At 42.6% G+C, this 22,708-nt stretch overlaps 2 protein-coding genes across 5 annotated transcripts; both read right to left on the reverse strand.

The window, feature by feature from the left end:
- Window positions 1-5,381: 5,381 nt before the first annotated feature.
- On the reverse strand, window positions 5,382-8,585 carry LOC136503997 (26S proteasome regulatory subunit 7A-like). The gene is made up of 6 exons (XM_066498897.1): window positions 7,672-8,585; window positions 6,950-7,041; window positions 6,722-6,799; window positions 6,569-6,635; window positions 5,747-5,868; window positions 5,382-5,638 (listed from the first exon to the last, which is right to left on the reverse strand). Exons 1-6 carry the CDS (start codon window positions 7,763-7,765, stop codon window positions 5,501-5,503), a joined length of 591 nt encoding a protein of 196 aa, XP_066354994.1. The 5' UTR covers window positions 7,766-8,585; the 3' UTR covers window positions 5,382-5,500.
- A 1,967-nt stretch (window positions 8,586-10,552) lies between these two features.
- On the reverse strand, window positions 10,553-16,179 carry LOC136504003 (protein DROOPING LEAF-like). 4 transcript variants are annotated; one of them, XM_066498913.1, is made up of 7 exons: window positions 15,884-16,179; window positions 15,065-15,208; window positions 14,336-14,435; window positions 14,106-14,154; window positions 11,173-11,248; window positions 11,002-11,094; window positions 10,553-10,860 (listed from the first exon to the last, which is right to left on the reverse strand). In XM_066498913.1, the coding sequence occupies exons 1-7, from the start codon at window positions 15,950-15,952 to the stop codon at window positions 10,795-10,797; spliced, it is 597 nt and encodes a 198-aa protein (XP_066355010.1). In that variant the 5' UTR covers window positions 15,953-16,179; the 3' UTR covers window positions 10,553-10,794. The 4 variants fall into 4 exon arrangements, with proteins under 4 accessions (XP_066355010.1, XP_066355000.1, XP_066355013.1 ...); XM_066498903.1 differs by having other exon boundaries at window positions 10,975-11,094; XM_066498916.1 differs by having other exon boundaries at window positions 15,065-15,202; window positions 15,884-16,177.
- Window positions 16,180-22,708: the final 6,529 nt, after the last annotated feature.

Genomic DNA, 22,708 nt, shown 5'->3' on the forward strand with positions numbered 1-22,708 from the left:
TGTCTGTGTGAACTATTTCTAAAATTTCTACGCTTCGTTTGGCATCTTTGTTTATTTTCTTAACATACTTTCCTTTTATGCAATCAATGCATTGTTCTAAATCTGAAAATTCTAAAGGCGAAAGAATTGATTTCTTAATCAATCGCTCTATTCTCCCCCTCGAAATATGGCCTAAACGATAGTGTCATAATTTTGATGATACATCATGAATTCTCTTCCGCTTATTTGTTGCATTCATAGACGAGGAAGCATTCTCATTCTCAGAAAGTGATAACAAATAAAGCTTGTCTAGTCGGAAGGCAAGACCAACACACTTATTATTAAACACAGTCTGACATTTGTCATTACCAAAATGGCAATCATATCCATCATCGTCTAGTCATGAAACACTTATCAAGTTTCTACGCAAAGAGGGTACATAAAGAATATCTAAAAGCTGAAGTATAAAACCATCATCTAATTCTAGAGAGAGATCTCCAATGGCTTCAACTTTAGCTTCAACTCCATTTGCAACTTTAATTCTTCTTTCTTCTCTTTGCAGGGTCCTCCTCCTCGTATGGAATCCCTATAATGAATTTGCAACATGAATAGTTGCACCTGAATCAATCCACCAAGTAGCTTTTACATAACATAAATACAATGACTCATCTATGAATGTAATGAAGTCCTTACCTCTCTTCAAAAGGCTCTTCAGGAAATCTGGACAGTCCCTCTGGTAATGTCCATGTTTCTTACACCATTTGCACTGATCCTTTTCAACTTGGACATTGTTGTTATTCTGATGGTGGTCATTCTGAGGGGCTTTCCCTTGAGGTTTGTCATTCTTGTTAAAGTTCTTCTTCTTGTTGTCCTTCACAAGGTTAGCTGAGTCACCATGTGAGCTTTTAAGCCTCTCCTCTTCTTGCACACACATTACAATGAGCTTCTCAATGTCCCATTTATCAGGTTGCATGTTGTAGTTAACAACAAAACTTTCATACTCTTTAGGCAATGAAGCAAAAACCAAATGAATCAGGAACTCATCCTTGAGCCCCAAATCCATTGGCTTGAGATTAGAAGCCATGTTGCTCATCTTCAATATGTGTTCACTTATCCCTCCACCAGAGTATTTCTCATTGAATAACTTCTTTATTAGGGTACTGGCATAAGCCTTTTAAGAGCCAGTAAACTAACTCTCCACTTTCTTGAGATACTCTATGGTGGTGTCACAATCTGGGATAGACCCCCTTATTGCATCTGAAATAGTGGACTTAGCCACTATCAAGCACTTGCAGTTCAAAATATCCTATTTCTTACGTTCGAGATCATATTTCATTCTTACTTCTGCATGATCTCGCTACCGAGCAGTGAAATCAGCATCAATTTCATTTTCTTCCCTCACCGGGTCCACTGGCTCAGTAGGACACGGAAAGGTAAGCGCTAGGTCATTTTCGGACAGCGCAAGTGCTAATTCATACTTCTCTCACCATACACGATAGTTGTCCCCTTCAAGAGACGGTATATGCGAGATAAATGCCATAGGGTTGAGTCCATCGGTCGCCTTGAAGGTAGATGAGCTGGCCATGGCATCGGTGTCGGTGACATGGTTTAGGCGTAGAGTAGCAGTGGAGTCTAGCGACGGTGTGGACATTGTAGTGGAGGCGCGGTCGTAGAGGTAGCGATGAAGACGCAGCGGTGGTGGCTTCCCGTCACTGGTAGCGCCCCCTCTCTAGATCGGCTTAGGGTTTGGATATAGGTGAGGTTTGTGGCGACTCAGGTGAACCTCGTATCTTGTGCCCTGGCCCCCACCTCCTTTTTATGGCGCAATGCGATGGGGGCCCACCAACCATAGATAGGGTTGGGGGGCCCCGATCAGGGCGCGGATCAATGGTCCAATTAACCATTGGGCTAAGTTGGTAGAGATCAACCTAATACACAGGAGAGTAACGACTCACTGAGAATGAATCCCCATCGATGTGGTAGAGCGACACAAGCTGTGCTAGGACCTCCGCGGGGGACACCAGTGGCCGGTTGCGGCTGACCAGGGCCACCAGCATGAGGGAAGAGAGGGCTTCCTCCACAGCAGAGAGCTCTGGCGTGCGGGGAATGACAGCGATGTCAGTAGCAGGGTGAGTGGATGCGTGTCTCATCGGAGGGGATGGTGGCGGGGAGGCCGTTGGAGGGGGAGGCGGTGATTGCGACGACAGGCGGCTACTCGACCCCGCCCCAGTAGGCGGCATCTCGAAGTGCTGAGCGCAGATCGGCGGGACGAAGGATTCCTGGCCTATAGAGCAGGACCTGCACGACACGGTGGTAGAGGGCGAAGGCGGCCGTCGCTGTTCCTGGTGAAGACGACGGTGCAGCGCTTGGCGGGTCCTGTCGACATCGCGGGTGGGGGAGCGCCCGCGTTTGTAGTCACGGGCATGGTGTCTGAGCTGTCTGTAGTGCAGGCAACGGGACGGGAAGCGGCAGACCGCAACGACGTGATCCCCTACCAGGCAGTTGAAGCATAGGCCGACCAGCGTTTGCGGCACGGGGCGAGGGCGCGTGGTGCGGAGATGTTGGCGCCAGCGATGGTAGCTCTCAACGATGGCGAAGCCATCCGCATCAACACGCGAGCCAGCCCGTGGCACATGGAGACGCGGGTGGGTCTCCAGCGGCGAGGCGCGGGGGTTCTACGGGTAGAGCTCCACACGACTCTGTGGCTAGGCACGACGACGGTGCTCAGCGCGATGAGACTCGCCACGCGGCGGCGGATGCGGGCGGTGGGCCTTTGGCACGGGCTGTGGCCTGTTGACGACGCGTGGCGGCGGAGAGCGACGAGCGTCCGCCATGAGCCCGGACCTGTTCCCATGCGCGCGGGTGTGGAACCTCCGGCGGTTGGGGACGAGCACCGCCTTCCCCTTCTCGTTGTCCGCGACAGGGGATGGCACGAGCGACTTGTTTGACGACATCTCGGAAGCAGAGAAGGAGAGCATCTCCGGCGAGGCCTAGACAGATGGACCAGCGACGGTCAGAGAAGACGGTGCCCATGGAGCGGCGAAGGGGGAGAGCGACCGCGTAGCCCGCTCGAGGGTAGCGTTAGCCGCGGCGGCCAGGGGTGGTAGCTTGGGGGAGCTCCCACCAGACTCGTCGGTACCGTCGGACTCCATGACAGAAGCAGGAGGCCTAGGTGGCGGTGTGGAGGTGGACGCCGGTGCCGGAGTGGCAAGCGGCGGGTGGGAAGGTGGCCGGTGGGGCCGGAGTGGCCACCAGGCAGAGGGGAGGGGAGCAAATTAGTCTACTTATATCAATTTTATATTTTCAAACTCAACCCAAAAGAATTTATTTGTAGTTAAAGTTTAAAATATTTAACTTAATACAACCTTAAAACAATATCGTTTAGGAAACCCGAGGGAATAATTTTGAAGCATGAAGGTAGGTGTTCCAATAATAAGGCTCATGGTATTGCTAAAAGCGTATATGTTTGGATCCTTCAGCAGCCAAAAATATTGCATGTACCTCAAAACACTATCACTATTAATAAATAATATGTCTGCCTTCCTCTCAAAAAAAAAAAGTAGTCGTGATTCGTGAACACGTGACTGTGAAGTGTGAACTCCGATCGTCTGATCCTCTCGCTCTCGGCCTGACGGTCTCGGAGGGTTCGCGAATCGTTGTGGATGCTGGGTTATCTCTTTTTTTTTTTTTTTTTGTTGAGAAACTGCTGGGTTATCTCCTGTCATGGAGGCCACCACTCGGCATGCCCCTGGCCCAAGAAGGAGTGAGCGAGCACGCCAGCCCAATACCAACTCCACCGGCCCACAATGGACTTAGCTGGCACACTGGCAGTTGCATGCGCGAGTTCTGCCTACGTGCGTGCGTCGTCTATACCAACCAGAGGTCAGAGACTCACAGGAGTAGGTGCGGAAAACAGATGGATTAGTTTTTTTTTAGCCCCTTAACTTTAGTCTTATCTAATTTTCCCTATCAACTATAAATTCATCTAATTCTGGCACCTCAACTATTTAAACTGTTCAATTTTGAACCTGGGCTGGTTTTAGATAGCTATGGGTTGAAAATTGAACGGTTTTATAATAGCTAAGGTGCCAAAGTGATCGGGTCTTGTAGCTGCGGTCAAAATTAGACAACTAAAAAAGATGAGAGGCCACAAATAAACACAATACATAATTAAGACTTATATATCATTAATTAATATGATTAGTAGTATTAAAGCTCATTAAGGCTTAACCTTTATATATTATTGATTATAATATTAAAATTATCATTAATACAAGTTTTTAATAGTTTAAATTATCATAAATTAAAAATAACCTTTATGCCATAAATCCGATTAGCCATATAGATACAAATAACTTAAGTAGTATAAACTATGCATATCATCTGTTATATTTAAATAATTATCATTTACATCATTACTTTTTTACAGGGTACCTCGTTCTTCACGGATATAAATAATGTTGAATCTTTCATATTTTAAAAAATACGGATCTTTCAAATATTTAAACATCTGGATCCATCCCTATACTACAGTACATAGCTTGCAACATACTAGTATGAACTAGCGTCATCGTCAGCTTGAACCACGACGACAGTGACATAACATACTAGAGACAAGAACCGGAAATGATATTCTAAGGCTGGTCATGACTTGAATATTTGATATATATTAATTAATAATTAAATAGATATTAATAAAAGTGTAGATAAATATTTCAATACATATAAATATTTATCAACAAGAAAATTTAAATATATGAAATTTTCATAAATATATAAATAACTAAAGTACTTGATTAAGTTTATTTTGGCCCCTCAACTCTTGTCTTTTGTCTAACTCTGACACATCAACTATCAAAGTCATTCAATTTTGACCCTCGAAATAGTTTTGAATGGTTTTTCATATGGCTCTAGGTCAGTTTTGATAGTTGAAGTGCTAGAGTTAGACCAGTTTGTAGTTGGGGTTAAAATTGGACAAAGTTAAGAGTTGAGGGACCAAAAACACTTAATCACTACGTCAAAAAGGATTTTTAGGGGCGGTTGAAGATCATTTGTAGGGGCGGTTTGGCCAGCCGCCCCTACCTAACCGTCTTTACAAATCATGTATTTGTAGGGGCGGTTCCCAGACCACCCTTACAAATCGATTTATAGGGGCGGTTGGTACTGTAGCCGCCCCTACAAATCGATTTGTAGAGGCGGCTGATAACACCAGCTGCCCCTACAAATCGATCTATAGGGGTGGCTGATAACACCAGCCGCCCCTACAAATCGATTTGTAAGAGCGGCTACAGAACCAACCGCTCCTACAGTGTATTTTTCGCCAAAAAAAATTCAAATTACCAACGCGTGCTCCCCCAAATCATCCCGTGACGAGTAAAATACATGATCAAGTATCCTGGCAAACTTGACTGTAATATTGTGGCCCAAACAAGATTGTTTAGCCAAAAATTTCTAAACATGTTCTATAGTACAAGAATCACAATAATAACAAACAGACTCATTATGACAACAAAACATATATCTATATCAAAAAAGACCAAGCAAGCATCGTGCATTGAGCTGTGTAGATGGCAGCAGCTGCTAGCATAGACGGGCAGAACTGGAGCATCTCGTATTCGACAAGACTCAGCTCGATCATGAAGAAAGACAGGAGTTCGAGCTATCCAGTAGTATAAAGATTTTGTCAGGGTTTATGTACTTGCACAGCAAACCTATAGCTTACATAATTTATTGATCACAAAAACAGGAGTATGTATTAGTATCTTACCTTCTTCTCAGATTGTGCTGCCTTTAGAAACCTTCTCATGAAACAGTATGGAGTCGGCACCGACACTTGGGTCAATTTTTGGTGGAAGAGGGATCTGAATCTGGTACTTGTTACGATCAACACTGCAACAAGCATCAGGTGTGAGATCACAAATTTTTCACTAGGTGGGAAAAAGTTTCAACTTATTCAGGAACAATAGCACAACGCATAGAGAAATAACCAAAAGGCCAGTCATGTTTCAGCAATAAAATGAATACATAGGATCATTTTTAGATTAACCAACCTTTTCATCTCTTAATATTACATAGGGCAGAGTTTTATACTCTAGCATCCAATCTATGCAGCTAACAATTATTTCCAATGCAATAGCAGTATTCAAAGATTACTAAAATACAAAGATACACTAGATTCAATATTGTTTTTCAGAAGACACTATGCGCCTACCAAGTCATGGTCATGGAGGACAGCTGATTCAACAAAGCAATGCTTTCTCATCTATGTCAAACATGTAAAGTTCATGGCATCTTTCCAAGGGACATGGCAATCACTACACGAATGTCCATTGCTTTTTTAAGCCTTCTAATAAGTAATAACTCAAATCAATAGGCATTGTTCTCATAAGACATGCCAGCTTGCATGATGGCATATCATTTTCTTACAAATAATCACCGGAAAGATGGGCCAGTTTTGTATACATTTTTCACAAGTACATAAATGCATCATAGTGCTGTAGTAGAAATGAATGACTAAGTATGATATGTAAAGGAAGAAAACACTTTAAGACTTATGATATGCTTAATTTGAAAATACAGGATGGCATACCCGGCCCGACCCTCATCCCTTCCTCGATATCAGTTGGAGAGACCTTATCTCCCAGTCCAACCACAAACTGCAGGATTCAAAACAAGGCATAAGATAAAGGTGTACAGTTTCTAGGCAGCATGAGATGGAAATAAAATGGCAAGCATGGCATACCTTTGCAATTTGTTTTACATTTATAACATATTTGGCATCATCCGTATTAGGGCTTATAATCTTTGTACACCTTGCTACCTGCAGGAGGATAAATATTAGTTATTAGTGCGCTGGCACATGTAAAACTGAAACCGAAAAGATTTTGTGCCCAACTATCATGCATGGTAGGTCGTAATTCAAATCTGTAAAAACTACTAAGTAACATAATATCAGGTTCAGTTAATATACTTGTAATGGTTGTTCTTCTTGCATCATTTGTTTATCTGAAACCAAATCCCACTGGCTAGGTGGAGCCAGCCCTGTATCAGACTCCTTTATCCCTGCATTTAGTATAAGAGCACATCTCAGGTCAAAAGGAGCTTGCTAACATTAAAACGAGCTGATGAATTGTAGAACAACATAGAACATAATAGAAAACACCAGACATAAGAGATAATAGAAAACACCAGACATAAGATGTGGTCTCATAGCCAATTCATCTTACTACACTATTAAGTTAATAACATGTCATTACTACACTATTAAGTTAATAACATGGCAGATATCTAGAGTGCAGGGTAATATATAGCAGCACCCCCATGCCAGAACTATAGAGGCATCCCTAAAGAAACAGTTCCCATCAATTTTTACCCTTGTTCAGTAAACTAGAATGTTTCAAGTGTAACACACTAAATAATGCATCACTGCATCTTAACCATATGGATAACTATACGTGAGATCGTCAATTAAATGAAACTCCCTATTAGCGGCAAGTAAATAGCCAGCGGAAACAAGTGTTGCCAAGTGAATAACAATTCTCAGTGAGTCAGTGTAATAACTCCACAATCTAAGCCAGAAGATCAATAAAAAGACACAAAGTGATCAAACTTATCCTTAGGACCAACTCAGAAACAAACTGGCCTACATCTCCAATGCCACACCAAAAAAGTCATAATAAAATTATCACTCACCACAAAGGTCATTGATTTTCTTGGCCATTTCCTTGATCTCCTTCTCGACCTTCTTGATGCTGGTCGAGTACGACCCAAGCCCCTGCAACAGCATCCAGCAAACCAAAATTAGCAAATATCAGCAGTTTATCCCATTAAACCACACACGGCGACCTAAATCTGGTAAAAGCACGATGCCGTCACAAACGACAGAGGAGATCAAAACCCTAAACCAATCTCGAGCTCGGACCACAACGAACACAACTATGAAGCCCCACCCCCAAGATTGAAACTGATGCTGCTGCACCACGCTGCCAACCTCTCGACTAGCTGCTACTGCTGCTCCAGTGAGGGATCAAATCGAGAAATCGAGGGAGAGAGTAAGTAGGACGAAATCACCATTACCGAGGGAGAGAAAGAGACGGAACCTCAACAGACCCCGAGCGCTCCTTGACCTCGCCGAGGGGACGGTGGTGGCCGCCATGGAGGCATGGGACGGACCAGCCTCGCTGGATCTGTCGGCCACTCGCTGGGACGCGGTTGGACGCTAGGGCGCCATCGACAATGGAGATCTGGTGCGGGATCCCCGCCGCCGCAACCTCGTCGCCCATCTCCCTCCCTCTAGATCTCTCCCGTGGAGGGACACGCCCAGCGCTCGCTCTCCAGATTTCTTGCCTCCTCACCAGATATGGCCTCCGTGGAGCCGTCGTGGTTGGGGGGAGGGGGAGGCGCGGTGGCAGCAGCGAGGAGGAAGAGAGGTGGTGACGACGGCGGAGGGAGAGGAAGAGGGCTGCAGATTTGGTCGGATTCGCTACCCGTGTACCGTAGCAGAGGGAGAGGAAGAGGCGACGACGACGGAGGGAGAGGAGAGGAAGAGAGGTGGCGACGACGGCGGGGAGGGAGAGGAAGAGGAGAGAGGAGAGAGGACAGGCAGGAGAGAGGAGAGAGGATGGGGCTTTGGATAAGTGCGGACCTGACCTCTTCGGTTCACCAGATTAGATAATTTTTTCGGATCCGCGCTCATCCAGCAGCCACGCATTTGTAGGGGCGGCTCGTATTACCCGCCGCGCCTACTGTTCTAATTGTAGGGGCGGCTCAATCACCAGCCGCCCCTACAAATAGCAACACCGGAGGCGGCTGGTGAGTGAGCCGCCCCTACAAATCCTACCCATTTGTAGGGGCGGCTCGTATCACCAGCCGCCTCTGCTGTTCTATTTGTAGGGGCGGCTGGTCTCGTAGATCCCAAACACACCACTGTAGGGGCGGCTCTATCACCAACCACCCCTAAAAAAATTTGACCCGTTGCTACAAACCGTTTTTCACGTAGTGAATCCAAAAGAGATAGGTTTGTAAAGAACAAAACTATCATTCCCACTCTTCCTCGATTCCCTCTAATTTCTAACACCTATTATTAGAGATAGTTCTTGATCGTGGAATCAACACCACATTGATCGATCTAGCAACGAGTCGGGTTGGTGAATTTGATCGAAACAAGTGAGCTGTTGGGTTCGATCTGAATTTTCAATAATTCCTCCTCAGCCAGATCTCGCTTCGTGGAGTTAATCGTCATGTATCCTTTTCCCCACCACAATCACTACACTTAGCTTCAGAAGCGGCTTAGTGCCATGAACCTAGAGACGAAGATCCTTTTCGATGAACTCCAACACCAGTTCGCTGAGTAGAAGGCCGTCCTCGAGAATCGCTTCACCATCTATGACAACAAATGGGTGCAGTGTGTTGCCGACTTCGAGACCCACAGCCGCAGCGACGCTCATGTTCCAAGGTGGAGATATTCGCTACACGGAGTATGTCATGCAACGTAATAACGTGGAGTAGAGGGTGTTTTTCACTTGTTTTGTAGTATTGAGACTATCATATGTAATTATGTTTGTTTGGAGTTTGCTTAGTAATAATGACTTCATCTCTACCTATATTAGATATGATTTTCTAATTATGGAATCATGTGAAAATGTACGATGACAATGAGATATATGTGATGTATTAATAATACCAAATATAGAATATTATATAGTAACCTTTATTTAAATGTAACAATAAAGAATGTAAAACACTTAGGAACATAAAGGTCAATGCCAATTCAATCCACTGAATAGACAGTGAGTATGACAATATCACTCCGTCGATTCTAACAGTGATGCTGGGTTTGGACCCGACAGTGATGCATGGATCCAGAGTAGTGGACATCCTCGACCATGGCTATTCCGCTCTTATGCTTTGGCTACCTCGACATCGACACAAAGGGATACTACCGCCTTGCATGAGCTCTTTTCGGTCTTCACTCTAGTCACGACATTCATGACACATCAACCGTATGACTATGGAGGATATATTAGCTCATCGGCTTACAACTTTTAGCTTTTTCCCCAATCTCATTTTCTACAATATTTAAGAAGCTACAAAGTATTGCAATGGTCCTCAGTCTAATGTTTGCCATAGCTCCCTGTGCATGAAAGACTAGAGTTCTCCTATTCATATTGTCATATTTGTTTTGGGACCAATGTACTACCACCATTATTATTTACACGCCGAGTTTCCTTATGGAATTCAATTATAATGTCACTGCATTATTATTCTGTCATGCAATATTGCATGCATGCACATAGATAGATCAAACGGTACTTATTCTACCAAGCTCATCACAAATAATCTAGTGCCTTTTTTCTCATATAAGATTTGTCTACTGAACATGATTAAGATCATAACCTATATGGTGATATATTTTAAAGTTAAACCTAATTTTTTTTGTGAGGTTAGCCAAACAACTAGTAGAAATATTAATAATATGTTTAACATCATAAGAATAATGTCCCCCTGTTTTTAGTGGAGAGTTCATGCAATATAGAAAACAAGAAAATTAATATCTTAGAACCTGCTACACATGTGATCTAAGAAGGACCATATATAAGGAACAATAAGATGGCAAATATTATATAGGTAGCAGCTGTTCATAATTAAAGGGTGCGTACAATCCAACCAACAACAAGAATAATAGCAACAGTAACACGGGGTAAAAGTACAGGATGGTGGGGATAGATGCATGCTTGCGTACGGCGATACGGCATAGATTATATATATAGCTGATGGTACTCGATCCTGCTGGGCTACCGCACCATCGATCGACCTCTAGATGCCGCGCTCAATCTGCTTGAAGATGTCGAAGCTCTCGATGACTTGCTCCTTGGCCCTATCCTGCAAGAGCAGCATGCATGCATGTACGTAAGAAATAGCATACCATATTGGACTCTTGCTCTGTTTCTGTATAAATGTATAGAGAAGAGAGTCAGCTTTAATTTTCAGTACTACCTCCAGATCAAAGCGTGCCTCAGTTACCTGAGGAGTGGGCACAGCTCTAGGTTCTGGAGCGCTGTTGGAAGTGGCAGTAGAGGCAGTCGTCGTCGAGCAGCGCGGGTCGCACTTCGCCCACTGCATATATGCAGCACGTCATAGAGAAAATGTGTAAAAATGTTTCAAGAATTAATTATGATTAACCAACAATCTTACATTCTTGGCAGCCATGCTGAAGGCCTCCCTGTGAGGAATATCTGGCTTCGCAGCTTTGATGCGTTGAATCTCCTCCCTGCCACATGTAATGTAAAGGGTAATATATATCTAGTCAAATTTTCTCTCTAATATGATGAAACGCAGAATATATATATATATATCTAGTCAAAGAAAATTAAGCCTCTTATTTTTTTTCTTTACAGAAGAGAGGTATGGTTCTTAAAATGTTATATATAAGACATCTAAGAAACATGGAAAATAATTTGTATTGTACATATATTTTATTTTGTGTAATCCTAGACTGCACAATAATGTAATAGTTTCACTTTAAAAATGACTCCTGCCTCTTCAAAAAGAAGGGCGGTTTGACCCATGCAATTTCTAAGGCCACACTCTAGCCATTAATTCCTCTCAAATAACAAAACAAACAGAGGGACCATCACATTAGACAATTAATAATTGTGTCGATAACATTATTAAATTGGAAAATTAATTGCATGTTGAGCAATTAGTAGAGCGGTGAAACTACAAATAATATAGGCAAGCATAGTTTTTCAGCAATGGAGTGTATTGGAACTTAGGTCCAATGACTAATCGTCATTAAGTCCATTCTTTTCAAAATGGTTGTCATCATGAGTGTATCATATGTATGGGGCTGTTCTTATTTGTTGTATGCTAATGGCCGGTTTTGTGAGAAGTATTATGCATTGTTTCTATTTTCTAAAATTATCAAATCTACTTCCCATATATTTGAAGGGAAAATATAGAATTCAAGACCCAAAATGAATGTTTACAATACAATGAAGATTGCATAGTATCACCTTCATTTCATCCTTTTATATATTCAACAAAAGCTAAAAGATGGAATGAAGGTTACATAGAGTGCTTTTGTTGTCTTTTATTATTCCTTCTAGACTCAAGGGAAATTAGTATCTTCTGTTAAAAGAACGAAATTGTTGTGAAGGAACAAATTCAACAAAAGCACTATATATGCACCTTCCATTCCATTCCTGTATGTTTGCTTGCATGGCATGAGTGTATAGATTGTTCTAGAATTCTGTTTAAATACATTGCACACCCAGTAACCAGTATGGAATCACTATCCACACATTTGTTTTCTAAACCCAACTGTTGTGACCTTGGAAATGGTTGGATAGAGTATCGGGCTAGACTACTATATATCTCAAAAATTATCTGGAAAATATATAGCAATGGAATGGTAGATTTACTAAAAACTACATTAATGTCCACACAGGTAATTACTTATGGAGCTCAACAAAAAACAATAACATGGTTTGATGCAAAGTAATAAAACTCAGAGTGAACCTTTTTTCTTAACGAAATAAGATCTTTGTCAAATGTTTGCACTGCACAGTTCCTCCAGATTTTTTTTTGAGAAGGGAGATTTGTTGCCGACCAAATAATGATGCATTGGATATAGCCAAAACAATGTGTGAACTGTGAACTATATATATGCATGGCACACGGTCTAGATAGTATTGCGCTCTATTTGAGTATTAATTTGTAAACTTGGCTGACCGACGGATCCAGCAGACCTCTACACAGCAAGTTCGTCTCACATTTTTAAGCATTGTCTTCAGCTACTGTGTAAATACTCAGGTTTTATATAGTACGGATTTGCAAGCCTAGCTTGCTACTAGACGGTTACTTGCGTAGTTGCGTTGGGGAAAGTGTAAGGGGAGAGCGAGGTATCCCATATATATATATATATATATATATATATATATATATATATATATATATATATATATATATATATATATATATATATATATATATAACTACTATCCTGTAGCTGGCTACAGAATAGCTTACACTAGTAGAAAACAGACCTTTTATCCGAGGCAAAAATGGACTCTAGTCCCGGTATTTTTTGCGCCCGGGACTAGAGAGACCTTTAGTCCCGGTTGGTGTCTCCAACCGGGACTAAAGGTCCCTGCCCAACGGCTAAAAGCCCTCAAACCTTTAGTCCCGGTTGGTAACACCAACCGGGACTAAAGGTAGACCCTTTAGTCCCGGTTGGTAACACCAACCCGGACTAAAGGACCTTTAGTCCCGGTTGGTGTTACGCACCGGGACTAAAGGTCCCCCGATGGGTTAGTTCAAAAGGGAAGCATCACATCCATTGTTAAATGTGTTGTGTAGGTGGGGTGGTAAGCTACGCGCGAGGCAATGCATGAGGTCTTGGGTTCGAATCTCACGGGACGCAACGGTGGAAGGCATTATTTTTTTAAAGCTGGGAGGACCTTTAGTCCCGGTTGATGTTACGCACCGGGACTAAAGGTCACCTTTAGTCCCGGTTTCTGACCCGGGACTAAAGGGTACCTTTAGTCCCGGATGCTTACTCCCGGGTGGGGAACCGGGACTAGAGGGGGTTCCCCACCGGGAGTAAAGCCCATCTCTGTATTAGTGTTATTCTGTAGCCACTTTGAGTTATGATAATTACTATGTTAATTTACGAGATTATAGTAACTCCTTACTAAGTGGTTTAATATAACATTATGGTAAATATCCCCATGTGTTATAGTAACCCAACTACCGTAAATATGTATTGACATTATGGTAAATTAGTATATAAAATTATAGTAAATAAAGGTGGCTACAGAATAACTTATTTTGTAGCCGGCTACTGAATAGCCTCTCCCTATATATATATATATATATATATATATAGTGGATGCAAATCCGTTTTAGTTCAAGTTGAACTATAGTTCAAAGTTTGAGCAGACAGTACAAAATCAACTTTATAAATAGAGAGATACGAATTGAACTTTGACCACAAGCAGCAAGGTCATGTATAAATGAGATCATCACATGTAACTGTTTGAGAGACCATGTATTTGAAAAACTATATTATCCAAAAAAAATGTATTTGAAAAACTTAAAAATTAAAGAAAAAAATGTTTCCTCACCTCATGAAGCGATTGTAAGCAGATGGGAGGCGGTGTTTCTTCTCCGGGGCTGCAATGAAACAAAACAAATGCATTGAGTACAAGAACAACCTTAACTGTTTAATCAATCACATCAACTAACAGGAGGATAGAGTTTGAGAAGTAAAAAAAATCACGTAAGAACAGAAAGAAACAAAGCAAGGAACAAGGGACGATAGTCAATGATGGTGCTTCTTGCTGCTGCTACTTACGCTTGACAACGAAGGGCATTCTCGGGCTGAGCTCAGTCGATGTCGGCGAGGCCAGCGGCAGCGGTTGGTTCCTCCTGCACTCATTGCAGGGTCCCTGACACTGTGAAATGGCAGCATAGCAATCAAAGATAGGTCCCAGCGCGCTTCAAAGATCTCACAACATTAGCGACACATCATGATGCGTGATGGAACCATTTCCTAGTTATTATTTACTAGGCCATCAAAATCTGGTTATGGATATCTAGATCTTTGTTTCCAAAAGAAAATGTGTTTTAGGAGAACCATGCATGCATGAATGCCACAGCAGAGCAGCTGCTGCTACTGCTGCTGCCGCCTCAAAAAAGCTCAACGCTGCCTTTTGCAGCAACGAGCGAGGGCTTTCCCAGGCCGCGCGCAGAGATGAGCAAAAAGAAATCTTTTGTAGTCCAGCGTTGTTTAATCTTGCCTTGCAAACAGTACTTTGAGTAGTTCCATAAAACATAGAGAGAGAAAGAGAGAGAGGAGAGAGAGCAAAGTAGCAGCACGCGGATGCAACTGAAAGTAAAGCAAAACCATGGCCATATTTCATGAGAAAACCCCATTGATCTAGCTATTTCTCACACCGTCTATATTCGTTTTTTCCCATCCTCCAAAAAAGCTAGCATATTCAACAAAGAAGACGAACGCGGTTAGCTGAAGATATGATGGGGTAACTAACTAAAGAGTGAGCTGTATTGATCCACACCGTACCTGGAATGGCCCCAAGGGGTGATCAGTCGGCGAGAGCGGCTGCGCCATGGGGGGCCGTGGACTGAGGTAGGAGAGGTTGTTGCAGTGGCCGCACTTGACAGTCACCGTGTCCATCAGCCTCTTGCATGGAACCCCAACCTGCAGCTACCCAAGAAGCACAAAATCAATCAATCGCAGCATGCAATCAGATCAAGGACCTGCTACTACATCAACTTCATTCTTCCTTTTCATGGCACTGTCGATCGAAGCAGTAGCAGCTATAGAATATAATCTCAAGGAGAAAGAAATTGAGGGATGAGAGGTGGATAAAGGCAGAGGAGAGTAAACAAAAGATTCTTGTCTAATCTGAACTTCAGTACGCATGTAACAACAAAGAAGAGAAGATATGGAAGCTTGCGAATCACCAAACATATAGAAGTGAAAGACGGAACATGGTACTATCAGGAGAAGAAGCAGCGAGCGGAATATTCCACAAAGAATCAGCATGTGTGGCACATCAGTCATGTCCCATGTGCAATTCTAGTGCATGTGTGTATTTCCTCCAATCTTGAGAAAGGCTGGATTTAATTGGTTGCCATGTGAATGAGCTAGTAGTAGCACTGGCTAGCACCATCAAACAAAGCAAGGATATACATATGCAGAAAAGAAAAAGGAAAGGAAAGGAAAGAAAAGAAAAATGGGAACCAGCAGAAAACTTGTCAGCAAAGAAATAACGAGCGGAAGAAATGCCATATCTGGTGCTAGCTAGCTAGCCGTATCTCATGATCTTCGCCATGATAGATGTTTCATTATTCGGATCCGATTTCTCGAGGAGTTTACCGCGAGCACGGTGTTGCAGTAGGTGCAGCGGACGTAGCACAGGTGCTCGGACTGCGAAACCATATCCATGCTTGCTTGGTGGCCGGCCGGCGTGGAGGTGGCGGCGGCGCGGCGGGCGGTGGTATATATGTTCGAACTTCGGAGGAGCCTCGCTCGGGGGAGAGAGCAAGCAGCGTGTGTGTCTGGCTGTCTGCTAGATGTGTGGTGAGGCGATATACTAATAAGGCAGCAGGCAATGAAGAAGGGGAGGAGGACGGGAGGTACAAGAAGAAGAAGCAGTGGAGCACGCCACGGGTAGAGAGAAAGAGTTGGGTTCCAAGAGAAGATGGGGGTAGGGTTTCTATTCCTGCAATAATGCCTGGGCCCCACGCACACATGGGTTCGTACGAACGAGGCCAACCACGCAGCGATCGGGCGATGGAGCGGAGCTGGCTGCACCACCATAAATCTTTTCGAGACATAGCAAGCAAGACGCACACACACGGCCGGCGGCCTAACCCCTGCATAGTGATCCGTCTCTACTCTCTCTCGCTCATGCAAGTGTACACCTCAAGGGAAAGGAACAGTCACTCTGCTCATAGCATCTCGGGGCGCGCATAGTGCATGGTTGGAGTGGCGCGTCCATCCAATTACGCGCCTCTCATCGATATGATCCACCACCACTGCTGCTAGCTCCCTGTGGTAGCGTACTAGTGCCTATGTGCGTGTGTGATTGATGACCAGATGTGTATGATCCACAGCGATCGCTCCAATAAAGGGCGGCGATCGATCCATCATTTTGATAACTCGAAGTCCTTTATTTTAGTTTGGACGTATACATGCATAGGGGACTGTTTGTGGCACAACTAAAGCTCCAATTTTTTTTTGGAACTGCTCGTCCCTGAATCCTACAAATTCTTGGACCTGAACTTCTGGGGTATATATATTGAATGTATTTCAGTTCAGTTGTATTTATTACTGCACTTCTCGCATTTCAAGGAGTCAACAAATTTTAAGTTTAACTTGATCTTGTGTATCCAAATTAATGGGATTACTAATGATCTAGTGATGGCTTATTTTGTATCATGAATATTAGTACTTTTTATATATTGGTCAAATTTGAGATTGGTTGACTCCTTGAAATTTGAGATGTGTACTTATTTTTTGGGATCGAGGGAGTATATGTTTGAACTTTAAACCACTTATTTTATCCTGTAAACCTTGAAATCCTTAATTACATGGTTCTCAGAGCTATAGTTGGGTTAAACATGGCCTATATATATCTGATGTTTTTTTTTTGCCTAACAAAGATGCCATGGCATTTAACACAAGGATGCAAGTGGGTCGGTCCACAGCCCTGCAAATAGTCCATTTTAATACAAATCCGAAGTGTATGTACCCTAGCACGTTGGTCATTGATGCAGGGCCAGGCGTGTATGCATTGTTTATAGATATGTGAAGTATTGTCTTATTAGTAATTTTAGCATATACATTCATAATATTCCATGTGTGACTACTATATTCTAAATGGAATATACATTCAGGGACGTAGCCAGCGGTGGGGCTAGGGGGGCTTCAGCCCCCCCTACCCATCCTGAGCACGTGGAGTTTTTCTAAGTCCTACCTTAAAATTTTATTCATACATGTATTATGTAGGAGGGACTAAGGTTAAGGAAGATAAAAAAATCTCTATTCTTTTGTTCAGCCCCTCCTAATTTTTTTTCTGGATTCGTCACTGTATACATCATATATATTGTACATGGGATGTGGCCAAAGAAAAGGCATCAAGAGAAACCTGGATGGTGACCTGTCTTCAGTTTGTATCAGAGGTCTAACTTTTGGTTAAGCTGTTGGTTTCAGCATTGGTGTTTTCTTCGAGTAAAACTTCATCCCTTTCCGTTTTGGATTATGTGTAAGGCCGGCCAACTGGAACCATATGTACACGAAAATTAGAGTCTAACTTACTTAATTTGGTTTCGCTTGCAAAGTGAATATCACAATACATCCAATGGTTGTTGTGATTAGACGGAAGCAAAGGCCCACCAAAACTTTGTGTAATATTGTCAACCACTCTTAATGTGCTTTGTGGACAGTTAATAATCATATATATATAAATAATAGCCTCTATTTTTCAGTAAAAGACAAAATGTCATAAGACATTCCGGGCCACCGACGATGATCACGGACATGTGAGAGTTAATGACACTCTCATCACATATATATTTACTTCTCAAGCTTGTGGGGATATGAAAACTGTAGCGCAAATCCAGATTATTGCTGCTGGGACACTTGCAGCTGCATACCTTTTTGTTGTACGTGTCTGGTACTTTCAGTTATATATATATATATATATATATATATATATATATATATATATATATATATATATATATATATATATATATATATATATATATATATATATATATATATATCATTTTATATACTCTCGGGAGTAGTTATTTCCATAATCAATAAATCACGTTGCGTATATGTACATACTCATTTATCAGTTTGAGTATGTTAACATATTAATATTAAGATACTCCAGATCTTTACTATGTGAAATTTTTTTCAAAAGAGCACATATTTTTAATATATTATATAATACTATGATAGTAGCATATAAAATAAGTATAACCATATACTCTAAGTATACATACACACTTGTCATATATAGTACCCTAGATGGTCTAGTATGATGATATACTCTATCTACATACACTTCGTTGGTCCATATACGCCCTAAATCTAGAGATACACACATGGGAGTAACTACTCCCTGGGAGTAACTACTCCCTGAGAGTAGGAAATTATATATATATATATAACTACTACCCTATATCTGGCTATAAAATAACTTATTCTATAGCCACTTTGAGTTACGATAATTACTATGTTAATTTACGAGATTATAGTAACTCCTTACTAAGTGGTTTACTATAACGTTATGGTAAATATCCTCATGTGTTATAGTAACCCAACTATCGTAAATATGTATTGACATTATCGTAAATTAGTATATAAAATTATCGTAAATGGAGGTGGCTACGGAATAATTTATTTTTGTAGCTGGCTACTGAATATACTCTCCATATATATATATATATATATATATATATATATATATATATATATATATATATATATATATATATATATATATATATATATATATGGAGAGTATATTCAGTAGCCAGCTACAAAATAAGTTATTCCGTAGCCACCTCCATTTACGATAAATTTATATATTAATTTACGATAATGTCAATATATATTTACGATAGTTGGATTACTATAACACAGGGGGATATTTACCATAACGTTATAGTAAACCACTTAGTAAGGAATTACTATAATCTCGTAAATTAACATAGTAATTATAGTAACTAAAAGTGGCTACAGAATAAGTTATTTTGTAGCCAGCTACAAGGTAGTAGTTCTAGGGAGAGTATATTCAGTAGCCAGCTACAAAATAAGTTATTTTGTAACCACCTCCATTTACGATAATTTTATATACTAATTTACGATAATGTCAATATATATTTACGATAGTTGGGTTACTATAATACATAGGGATATTTACCATAACGTTATAGCAAACCACTTAGTAAGGAGTTACTATAATATCGTAAATTAATATAGTAATTATCGTAATTCAAAGTGGCTACAGAATAAGTTATTTTGTAGCCAGCTACAGGGTAGTATATATATATATATATATATATATATATATATATATATATATATATATATATATATATATATATATATATATATATATATATATATATATATATATATATATATATATATATATATATATATAAGAGTTTGATGCTACTACTGTACCATTCTAGCTATGTGCAGATCACAATCTTTGGCCTGATAATTAGGTCTTTGGTCCAGTTAACGTACTTCCATATCGTCGATCCCTAGCCAGTGGCAAGTGAGGTTAGGCAGGCCTTTTGACGGGTTTTGTTGCACAAGGACACGTACCAGTTAGCGGCAGCTTTTGTGCCTTAGCTTCTCAGAGACCTGCCTTTTTATGTTTTTCATAACGAAGAAAGAAAGTATCAGAGAAAAGGAGAGGAGAGCAAGCGTATACGTTGTTACTATCATATGATTGAGGATGCGTGGGCACGATATGATCGATGGGATTATTATTAATTAGGTGCAACTATTCATGACACAAACAAGACGAGGACGGACGAACGATTTTTCTTTCTAGGCATGCAACGCTAGAAAAAGACGACACGCGCATGCCTACGGATGGCCACGATGATATACTTTCCGCGATCCCTGATTAATTTGCCCTCGCAGTAAATTTGCCCTAGTTTAGTGTTTTGGGTTCATTATTTTTAGGATCATATATATATATAGAGAGAGAGACAAATTAAATTAAAAAAATATATACATCCTCAATTGTATAAGAGCCTAGAGCTCCTTCTGCTCCAGATTTTTTTTATGAAAACTTATTTTTTTAAGAAGTGATTCTCTAACTGAAAATTTTCTCTGTGATTTTTCAGAATAAATTCTGTGCATATATGAAGTGAAGTAGGAGAATCTATCTTTTCCAGCTACCGGTCTCCTAGTTCTTCAATTCAGAGAATCACTTCACATAGTCAACATAAAATCACTTTTCAGTAAAATCCTGTTTGGCAAACTCCTCCTGAATTTAGCCTGAAAGCTGCTCTAAAAGCTCTGTCAAACAAACCATAAAGTGCAACCTTCCGCCAAAAATGAATAACTAAAATAAAATGCAGCGATGCAATTTGTTGAGATTTTCCCTAATTTATAACTAAATTAATGTGAGATCTTCACAAATGTTCATGGTCATTACCAGTAAGTAATGCATGAATTGTTTATATATACAGAGTCACGGGCCGGCTGGGACAACCTTGTACTGTTTCCTTGATTCAGGCAGCTGCTGAATCCGTCGACCGTTATTGTTCCATGACAGTGATTGCATAACACAAGGGTATCAGTGTATCACCAACTTATTTCTGCCGACAGCATATCTCTATGATACGGCGGAAGCGAGGTTCATTCCTTCCTTGAATCTATGCGACATATGATAAGGAAAGTAGGCTGTTCACCGGCGGCCGGTAGGCATATATATCCATGCATTCTTGCAGCGTTTTCTCTGTTGCCATCCATAGGATGGACGATGGATCGATTTGATATGTGGAAGTCGGGCGGGCATGCATGAGCGCGGATCGTGTTGCATGAACTTAACCATGCTGCTCTATCGCAGCTAGAAATCTCGTATCATGCCAGCACAAAATGGGGCCGCCGCCGGCCGCGCGTTTCGTTCCATCATACTATCATAGTCGATGGATGGACGGATGGATCGAATCGATCACTTGGATGCGGATCTCATGCCATGCATGCAGCAGGGTCTGCCTCGCCGGCCCGGCCGCGGCGCAGCGAGATGCCCAGCAGTCCGTCGTCGAAGTGGATCAGATCGATCACTAGTTTGAACTGAACCAGGCCCGGCAGCTTGATTAATTGAGTGGACAGGACTGACCACTAGCACATCATATAGAGGGGAGCCAGGCCGGGATCGAGGGGACGGCCGCCGGGCGGGCCATATGGCAATGCATGCATGCGCAGGCCGGGGCAGGCAGGGGCGGTCAGCACAGCACGCAGCTTGACTACTGATGGGCATGCAGCTATCACGGTGCTGCGCGCGCATACGCGCGTGATCTGATGCCCAACACAACCAAGGGCCTGCGCGCACGGCGTTATTAGCGAAAGAATCTGCCTCTGTGATCGCTCGGTGCCATAGCTGCCATTTATGCCGCGAAAGCTTGAGCCGGCCGGGTGGCGACACCCAGTGCGCGACGACGGCCACCGCGGCTGCTCCCCGCTCCCGCTCCCGCTCCGCTCATCAGTAGCAGTCACTCAGTCAGTCAGTACCAGCCCTGCGCGCCCAGGCGGTGAATGCGCATCCTGCCGCTAGGGACCCACGTGTTTGACGCACAAACGCATTCAATCAGAGAGTGAGTGTGTGTGTGTGTGTGTGAGAGAGAGAGAGACGCAAGATCGAGCTGGCTGCGCTGCTTGGATCACAGCAGAGAGAAATAAGATGCGAGAGAGAATCTGTGAGAGAGATGTATACTGTGTACCACTGTTGAACCGACACTGTTAATTGGAAGGAGGGAGATAGCTAGCTAGCTAGGGTAAAGGCGACCACCAATTGTGATCGTACGTGCTGGGTGGGAGTGAGAACTCTCAGATCACAACAAGGCTAGCGAGGTCATTTTTCCCCGGCTTCAAGTGCGAGAGAAACAGACGCATGGACCGATCTAGAGAGAGGGATCGGAGATAGATGGCCGGCCGGCCGGACGGACGGATGATAAGCCCATAAAGAGAGCGAGCCCTTCGTCTAGGTCGCTGTCCGGTGGAGGTTGGCGACTGCGACCCCGCGTGGTGATGTGACGAATCCTCAGTTTCCTTTCCAGGAAAAAGCGCCCACCCTCCACCCCTCGTCCCAGCTTACTCCCGTGGTATAAGCCACCCGGACACCAGTCACCACCGCAGCAGTCAGCAGCAGAGGCATCCATCCGATCCGATCCGTCACTTTACTCTCGCTCCGCCGATCACCACCGTAACGTACCCCCGCCCCGTTTAGCTAGCTAGCTAGCTGCTACGGCCGGCCGGCGAGCAATTACAATTACATACCTGCCTCAAACAAAGCCATGCATGCATGCACTACTCCTAGTCCTAGACTCCTAGTATAGTAGGCATGCAGCAGCTAGCTAGCCCCGTCGTACCCCCGCTGGTGGCCATAGCCCATAGCAAGTGCACTGATCACATTACTACCACGGCCCTATCATGCAT

This window comes from Miscanthus floridulus, chromosome 1 (genome assembly GCF_019320115.1).
Source record: "Miscanthus floridulus cultivar M001 chromosome 1, ASM1932011v1, whole genome shotgun sequence".
NCBI classification, from domain to species: Eukaryota; Viridiplantae; Streptophyta; class Magnoliopsida; order Poales; family Poaceae; genus Miscanthus; species Miscanthus floridulus.

What these genes read in the sequence shown, in the direction of transcription:
- LOC136503997 (XM_066498897.1), bottom strand. Translation starts at nt 7,765, where the DNA reads ATGCTGTTGCAGGGGCTTGGGTCGTACTCGACCAGCATCAAGAAGGTC. An exon ending in AAGAAGAACAACCATTACAA is followed by an intron (nt 6,800 to 6,949) that starts GTATATTAACTG and finishes ATCCTCCTGCAG; the next exon opens with GTAGCAAGGTGTACAAAGAT. An exon ending in ATGTAAAACAAATTGCAAAG is followed by an intron (nt 6,636 to 6,721) that starts GTATGCCATGCT and finishes TGAATCCTGCAG; the next exon opens with TTTGTGGTTGGACTGGGAGA.
- LOC136504003 (XM_066498903.1), bottom strand. Translation starts at nt 15,952, where the DNA reads ATGGATATGGTTTCGCAGTCCGAGCACCTGTGCTACGTCCGCTGCACC. An exon ending in GCTTACAATCGCTTCATGAG is followed by an intron (nt 11,249 to 14,105) that starts GTGAGGAAACAT and finishes TACATGTGGCAG; the next exon opens with GGAGGAGATTCAACGCATCA. An exon ending in TCAGCATGGCTGCCAAGAAT is followed by an intron (nt 11,095 to 11,172) that starts GTAAGATTGTTG and finishes GCATATATGCAG; the next exon opens with TGGGCGAAGTGCGACCCGCG.